This window comes from Aristolochia californica, unplaced genomic scaffold (genome assembly GCF_029961685.1).
Source record: "Aristolochia californica isolate CCGP_79_NKW_82.1479 unplaced genomic scaffold, dmAriCali1.0.hap1 SCAF_12, whole genome shotgun sequence".
NCBI lineage: Eukaryota > Viridiplantae > Streptophyta > Magnoliopsida > Piperales > Aristolochiaceae > Aristolochia > Aristolochia californica.
In genome coordinates this window covers 23,767,068-23,775,002 of record NW_027181793.1, presented here as the reverse complement: position 1 = coordinate 23,775,002, position 7,935 = coordinate 23,767,068, and the positions used below count along the sequence as shown (strand labels likewise).

The 7,935-nt window shown below is 41.1% G+C and overlaps 1 protein-coding gene across 1 annotated transcript; it reads left to right on the top strand.

The window, feature by feature from the left end:
- Nucleotides 1–1,036: 1,036 nt before the first annotated feature.
- LOC137946745 (uncharacterized) lies at nt 1,037–1,985 on the top strand. Its single transcript, XM_068793055.1, has one exon. It carries the CDS (start codon nt 1,037–1,039, stop codon nt 1,769–1,771), a length of 735 nt encoding a protein of 244 aa, XP_068649156.1. The 3' UTR covers nt 1,772–1,985.
- The last annotated feature ends 5,950 nt before the right edge of the window (nt 1,986–7,935 follow it).

The following is a 7,935-nucleotide window of genomic DNA, read 5'->3' as shown; positions in this document are numbered from 1 at the left end:
GCTTCTAAAATTCAAATTCGTGTTTGGAGGGTGAGTAGGGCTTCTGTTTCGAGAGAAGGGGCGGCGAGAAGATGAACAGAGGGGAACGAAGAAGAAGAACGAGAGATGAGGCGGAGACGAAGAGAGAGCGGTTGAGAGGAGGGCGTCGAGGGCGAGGTCGAGCGGCGGTTGTAGGGGTGAGGCTGAGGCAGAGCAGCGGCAGCAGGGGAGCAGCCTAGGCCGAGCGGCGGCAATAGGGGAGGCGGCAGCAGGGGATCGAGCGGCCAAGAGATTAGAACAAACTGTGAAGTCAGAGGGAGACACTAGTGACGAGAGAGTTCTGGTGAGGGCAGCCGAGACGAGAGGCCAGGAGAAAGATCGTGGAAGAGATTAGAATTAAAAACATATGTGAGGGATGATGTGGCAGGTGATGACAGGGTAAAAAGAAAGTAATATATAATGACATGGCAAGTTACGTGACAGATGACGTGTCAATAATAATGACGTGGCAACCTCTGTGTTCATTTACAGTATCGCTCTGATGACGGGGCGACACGTAAGCAGTCAAAGCTTACGTGTCACCTTTGACCGTCCACATATACAGTGGACCGGTCAAAGTTCGGTAGTTTTGCAAAGAAGTTGAGATCTTCGTTATTTTCGTAAATAAGTTGTTTTAAACTGGCATTTTGGTAAAATTCCCTAAAAAATATGAAAAAAATTCAATTTTTAACTTTTTGTGGCCCTCGGGAGACCACAAAAACAGACTTTGTGTGAGACTCTCAACCGAGTCGCCTATTCAAAGTGAAGAAAACAAAAAAAAAAAAAAAACGGGGAAAATGATGCGAGTACAGAGTGCAGAATTAGATTTAATAGAGAATCCAAAGGGTCCCAACCCTAGAGCGTTTAGATGAAAGCCAGAAAAGGAGTAGCAGACGCGTTTGATGTTAGAGAGCGATCCTCTCTCTCCTTCCCCGGCCTTTCTTCTCGACCAAAAAAGGGCAAGAAGCTTCAACTTCTTTGTCTCATCTCTTGTCATCCCTGCACCAACTATAATTAAATGACAAACCAGCGTCGCACTGAAGGGATTATCCCGGCTTTGATTTCGTCCTTGCATTGTTTGGAAACGGAAGAGATGCTACTGAAGGGCTCTTTCTCCAAAGCCAGGGCTCTTCTCAAGGATACCCTCCACAGCGTCAAGTCCTTTTTCTCCGGTGGGTATCAGAGGCTGCCCAAGACTCTTGCTGGGGGGGACGCCAAGCACCTTCACCGGAGCTTCAGAGAGTTGGATAATTTCTTCGACTGTTTCTCTCAGCAATGGGAGATCAGTACTACTGCTACTCAAGAGAAGAAAAAGAAGCAGAAAAGAAAGAAGAAGTTGCAGATGATCAAAGAGAAAGATGAGGATGTTTACAATGGAAGCTTCATGGGTTTGACAACGGTCCGGTCTTCTGAAGAGAGACAGCAGCTCCAAGCGAGAGAAGATAATGAGAAACGAATTAAAAGAAGAGCTGGGAAGGAAGAAGAAGAAGAAGAAGAAGAAGAAGACTCGTTCTCTCAGGATTTAAGAGTGGAGCTGTGCTGCACCTTGGCCGAGGGGCTGAAGAAACTCGAGCAACTGGACGCCAGAAACGTCGAACATGTTGTCGACATCGAGGAAGTCTTGCACTACTATTCCCGCATCAAATGCCCCATCTATGTCGACATCTTCAACAGCTTCTTCATGGAGATGTACGCTGAGTTCCTCCCATTGACGTCCGGCAGCTGCCACTTTTGCCGCCGGCGTAATGCCTGACGAGCAGTGCCAGAGAATCGGGATTTTCCTTCAGCTGAGCTTTTTATGTACAAAGGATCGATCCCGTTATTTGTCAAGGTTTGTTCATTCAAAGGAATTATGATAAAACTGTATGGATTACTCAAGAGGAAGTTTTTATTCTTCAATCTTGTCCCGTTTGTTAGGTGAAGACGATGATATCTTAGGTCCCGTGGCTGTTTCCTTTTAGCCACCATTGAAGTGGCCTTCAGTTTGATGTCTTCTCTCCTTCACTTCCACTTCCATCGAGGAAGTCTCCTGATAAGGTTTCACCCTTGGAGATAATCTGAGTCGTCTATATAATCCATAGGAATAAATGGTCCCGATTGCAGTCAATATTATGAGACGAAATATTTCGGTTCCCTTTTCTGAGATGGGTCCACCCTAATTTGAGTGGGTCATCAAAACGTACCCGGGCGGCCCATAAGCATTACAAAAACCCAACTCCTTTGCGTTCTAAGATCCAGCTAGAATTGCAGTTTCATCAAAGTAGGCCCAACTGACAGTTAAGGGAGTCCATAAATTTCGAGTCCAGCGAAAGGATCGAGTCCGTAATCATGAACTACTAACTATGGGTATCAAGCTTGGTATAGGAATGAGGAGAAGTAGCCTGAATTCGATAAAGTTCAAGTGTTTGTAAAATGGAAGAAAAGGAATTGAGCCCTGATCATCAAACAATCATACACTTCTTTACTTGAAATACTCGAGTAGAAAATAAAGTCATTGCATGTTTTTGCCGTCAAAGGAGAATCCCTGATTAGAAAAGGAAGATCAGGGTGGTGATAATGGAGCCGGGTCCTCTCTTACTTTCTTCAATGATGATTCTTGTAGCACGATCCATAGATTTTCATCTTTTACGATCAAATTTTAGCTCCAGTTCAACTAATTGAAAAGTCTACGCTGAACTACTGTTCTGTTCATCAATAAGGGCGTCCGATCGGTGGTTTTTCTCCGATAAATCAGAGGAGACTTGTCCCATTTCTGGGTGACAGCAAAGCAGTGAAGCTTTGGCGATTGGGTAGGGATTACCGAGTTCCATGATCAGAAACTACGAATTAAAACAAGGTGGCGAGTCCATTTGGGATGAAGAGAACCGGACTTGTCTCTTTACCTCTCCGTTTAGCCGTCCTAATTGTAAGTTGGATTAATATTATTTCGTTGGGCAATGGGTTGATGCAATTTGAATGCGCACTAGCCTCTGCTTTTCTCTTATCACATGGAAACCCACTAGAGCTGAATCGAAATCCTCCATTCTTCTCTTTTTTTTCCTCACTAATGCGTCTGTAATCATCTCTGTAACCAAGCCCTACAGATTTTGTTAGCATTTCTAGTGGGTATCTGAGTGTCGCCCACCACTAATTACACCTTTTCTTCCCATGCCCAGAACTCCATGAAAATCCCTGTTCAAGGACACTAGTCCGAGTCTCATATCGTCATGAAGTAAAGAAGATCCATCCTGTGTCCCCAATGGGAAATCCTCTTTGTTCAGCAGCAACTGTCTTTTCATAGTTTATTAGGAGAAAAAGCAGGCTTTTGATGCTTGCGAATGATGCAACTGGTTAGAATCGAGAAAAAAAAACAAAAAGGTTGTAATAAAGAAATAGAAACGAGTAATGGCGCTCCGACCCACGACTGTCTAATCAAAGCTTTGAGATATCTTAAGTGACTAAGACACGAGTAATGGCGAGAGAAAAGGTTTCAGAGGGGAGTGGACGAAATGATTCTAATGTCTTATTTACTTTGTTCCATGGAAGGGGCAGAGAGTGGAGGCAATCATCCCAAACAAAAGGTGCAAAGTTGCAGGATTCTTCTCTTCTTCTTCGTCTTAGCTGCTTCAGAGGCTCAAACTAATTTCAACAGTAATAAAGGCACCACTGGGTATGAATTATACTCTTTTGAAAAGAAAAAGAAAAAAAAAAAAAAAAGACTCGAAGACTGGTTTTAATGTGGAAGTGAAGCCATGAAGTAAGGGATCTCTCGAATGAACGCGGGGAGAATGATTAATACGGATGCGACTTCATAGTCTTTACTTTATTTGAGCTGTGAGGATTCTTTACTTTTCATCAGTTTCTTCTCATCATGCATGACGAAATCGGTCGCGGTCCCCTCGAAGAAGAATTTTCTTTTCATCTTTTCAATGGCGAGGTCATTATCAGTCTTCATATAAAGAATTTCCAAACTGTGATATGAGATTTGGTGCCATGATAGCACAGAAACCTTCCTTCTTTTTCATTATTTTTCTACGATAATGAGAAAAGGAATTCATTAAGAAGGCGACCAAAGGTGACGAAGATACAGAGAAGTAGAAACAACAGAAAAGAAAAATCTTATAAGAAAAAGTGTAAAGCTAATGAGGCTCTAAAAGGTTCTAAGATTTTTCAAACTGTTTGATGATTGAGAGAATTAGTTTTTCAAAATCATATTTTCAGGCCACAGTAAAGCCCTAAACCAAGTCCATCTGATTATATTCATGAATGAACTAGATATCACTCTATCAGTATAATAGACAGCTTAACACTAAACAAAACATCATTTCATGCAGTTAAAAAGATGCAATAGGATTACATTATCTTACCTCTTTATCTGCTTTTGTCATTGATCATTTGTGAAACTGACCTAACTCAAGCCAATCTGACCTGAAAGGAGTTTTTGTTGCTTGGATTAGGTGATCAAACCAAGCATAGAAGCATCCACTATACCTGCCAAAAACGATTTGCTTCAAGCTAATGGAACTATAATAACCACTATATATCAGTCGACTGTCATCTAGTGAACTAGCTGGAAGATTTGGGCATGACTAGTACACTCACCAACGGGAAAAAAAATACTGAAAAGAAAGCCAAAGCATAATTATTTTTAAGGTTAGAAGCAAGCTAAGCAAAAGTGACAGATTATTTAATTACTAAGCCTGACGGAAGCAGCATTGTAGAGGGACCTGGTATACTTGTCCAGCCTTCTGAGCATCTGATCTCACCAAAATCAGGCTTTTTCAGGAGCTTAGGTAAGTGCTGATTCACTTGTGAAGCCTAGAACCAACATTGTCGTGAAGCTTATTTTAGATGATCAAGCACTTTAAAATGGGGCCATGGTTTTCCACCCAAAAAGGAGTTACCTTGGTATTTGGTATTCCTTTTCTTGGAATCACTCCATTTCGAGCTGTGTTCATTGAAGCATGAGATGTCATGTAACAGGTAAGAGAATGCCTTTCCCTTATTAGTTTTCTTCTTGTGATGAGTTTCCTTATTGATGGTGGTTATAGGAGTTAAGTCTTATAGAATTCACAAATGAGGATTGAGTAATGTTGGTTGATTTGCTGCCTTTTGCATGGTTAGTGATGTTGCTGGGTGAATAAGGACTAAGTAGAGATCCATGAAACCCATTCAAGTACCATTGCTGGGTGAATAGGACTAAGTAGAAATCCATGAATTCACTTTAAAAACCCATTCAAGTATCATTGGCTTCAGTTCTCTACAGTATCATACACTGTAGTTCCCTCTAGGATAGATATACAGTACAGTAACTTGGGACGAAGAACGACGAAAACTCGATCTTGTGACATTACATTACTTATTAGAAGTCCATTTCTAGGATGAGAAAGAGAATTAAAACTAATAAGATGCTTTATTGTAGGACAAGTCAACAAATGAGTACAAAGTATCAATTTGCTTTATAGCAGGAAAATACCTATCAACAATGGTTAATAGAATTTGAACGTTTAAAGAGGCAATACATGTTAAAAAAATAAAAATTCCCACTAAAGAATTCATCCAAAAGATGCATTTTTGAAAAGGAAACATTGGCTGATGTACACAGCCGAGTAAGATCTTTAAGAAGTTTGGCGTGAATCTTTTCTAAACACTTAAAAGATGAGATGCCCTACTTTCTTTGTGCTTCACTTTAGTGTCACGATAACTCATTTGAATATTATATCCATTTCTACTTGTCACACACCACAGTTGGGTAAGACTTAAAAGGAGTGGACTGTGATCTCCTAAGCATAACCTCTTAATTATGCTTTGATTTAACTAAACAATGTTCGATTGTCAACTCAACCCACAATCAAGGATTCTTGATTTACATTTGAGAAGTACTAAAAGCATCAGCATCTTCTTCATGGTACTTCACCCACTTGTTCTTGAAGAAAATAATAAAACATGTTACAGATCCGAAGGATGATCCTCAGACCGACTCATCAAAGGAAATAGACAAGTCTCACCTGCTACATGTATCCTTTGCCTTGACTATTCATGTCTTTTTCTACTTAGAAACCATGTTGAAGAGAGGAAATTTTGGTTACTGCTAGGATCTTTAGTGTTTTACCTTGTAGTGAGGAACAAAATTATCATTTAATCTAGTGCAAGTCTCACCTATGTTCCCTCTAGCTGAAGGCCGACATCAAACTCTTAGCCCAGAAGCTAAATAAGGTCAGAGGAAGCTTTTGACCTGCTCTTTAAGAAAGATGATAGTGGAGGAAATGGGATTCGATCTCCATCAGTTTTTACATAATACTTAACATGGTGAAGCTTCCACTGGACTGAACAGTACCCATCATAGTGAGCTTTTCCTTTCTCCTTTTTCTAATTGCAACGACTCACTTTTTAGTGAACTTGATCTGCAGCCTAAATATGTGCCACATAGGATAATGAAATAAAACATCACCGAAGACCAATCCATTACAAGACATCTTTTCTCTCTTTTCTCTCTTATCCATCTAGTGATTAGTGTTGAATGCCCATAATTACACACAATTACAGATAAGTTGGAGCATGAATAGATATCCAAATTGTAATTGAACTCTTCAAACTTCCAAGTATTACTACTTGTTATTCGAATTACAGTTGAATCACTTTGGGTTTGACGGAAGCTAGAGAGAAAAGAGGGAGAAGGAGAGAGAGAGAGTGATTGAAGTGGGGTGATAATAATCATCTCGGGAGAGGCAATAGTTTGATCTTTGGAAAAGTTGATAGGAACAAGATACGATTCAGTCTTCAGTACATAGCAATTTGGAAATTATATAAAAACACATTAGTCTTCAGTGAACTCTCTGTGAGAGTGAAAGAACCAGAGGAGGGGACCTACCTACTGTCATTTTATGCCTGGCAGGGTCCAAGTGGTCAAGAAAGTGAGAAAGAATACGGCTCTTTTGGGCTTCAAATCAGCTTTTTGAAGGTCTCAGCCCCTGGTCCGGTTCCAATGTTTCAGGGGACGAAGAAATGCTCCTCAAATATCCTACCTTTAATCCCATCGACGTCTCTCTCTCCTTTCATCTGACACAGGAAACTGTTTACTTGGCATGCTCACCTCCATTCCTGGATTGGGTCCAGTTTGAAATGATTAATGGAGGTCATAAGAGTAGTAGAGCATATAGAATCTTTCCAATCGTGGATCCATATGGGACAGTCAGATTCTCAAGTTAAAAAGTTAAATCTAACATGTGATTTATCGACCCACTTGAAGAACCACTTCTTCCCTATGCCATCTACCCGCTTCCACAGGATATTCCTTGTGAGTATCCATGCGAATCAAATAACCAGTGACTCAGTACAGAAGCAATAGGAATCCCCACATGATGAGACCTCCGTCGAGTCTTGATCGCATGATGAGACGCATGGAGAATCTACGATGGATTTCCAGGGAACCTCCAAGTGATCAGCTTTGGTAGGGCAATGGTCTATGAACAATCAAGCTCTAGTCGAGGCCCCTCCAATGGCATGAAAACGGTATCTATCCTAATGTAGTTATATTGCAGAGACGACCCATCACCTTGCCAGTGTGCTCAAGTGAGCTGGCTCCAGCATCACAGTGGTGGTCGAGTGAGTGTTCATGCTGCCCTATCTCAAGAATATGTCATCAAACTCGCAGCATGATGCACTTACTGAGAAAAAGAGTTTACTCTTCATTACTCTTTGGCAGAACTGGTCAGTAAGCTACCTGAGGAGTTGAGAGTTTCAAAAATGGAAAAGAGTGAAAGGTAAGGGAAAAGCTCACTTGAGTCTTGAGCGAGGAAACATTCTTCCAATGGTTGAGGAGAATTCCAGTTAGTTAAGCAAATGGGGAGATACTCAGAGATTCCTGGGTTCATGACTCTCTCTCTCCCAATCGAACACTCCTTCAACGCTACTTCCAAGTGTTTAGTTCAAAAAACC

What these genes read in the sequence shown, in the direction of transcription:
- LOC137946745 (XM_068793055.1), top strand. Translation starts at nt 1,037, where the DNA reads ATGACAAACCAGCGTCGCACTGAAGGGATTATCCCGGCTTTGATTTCG.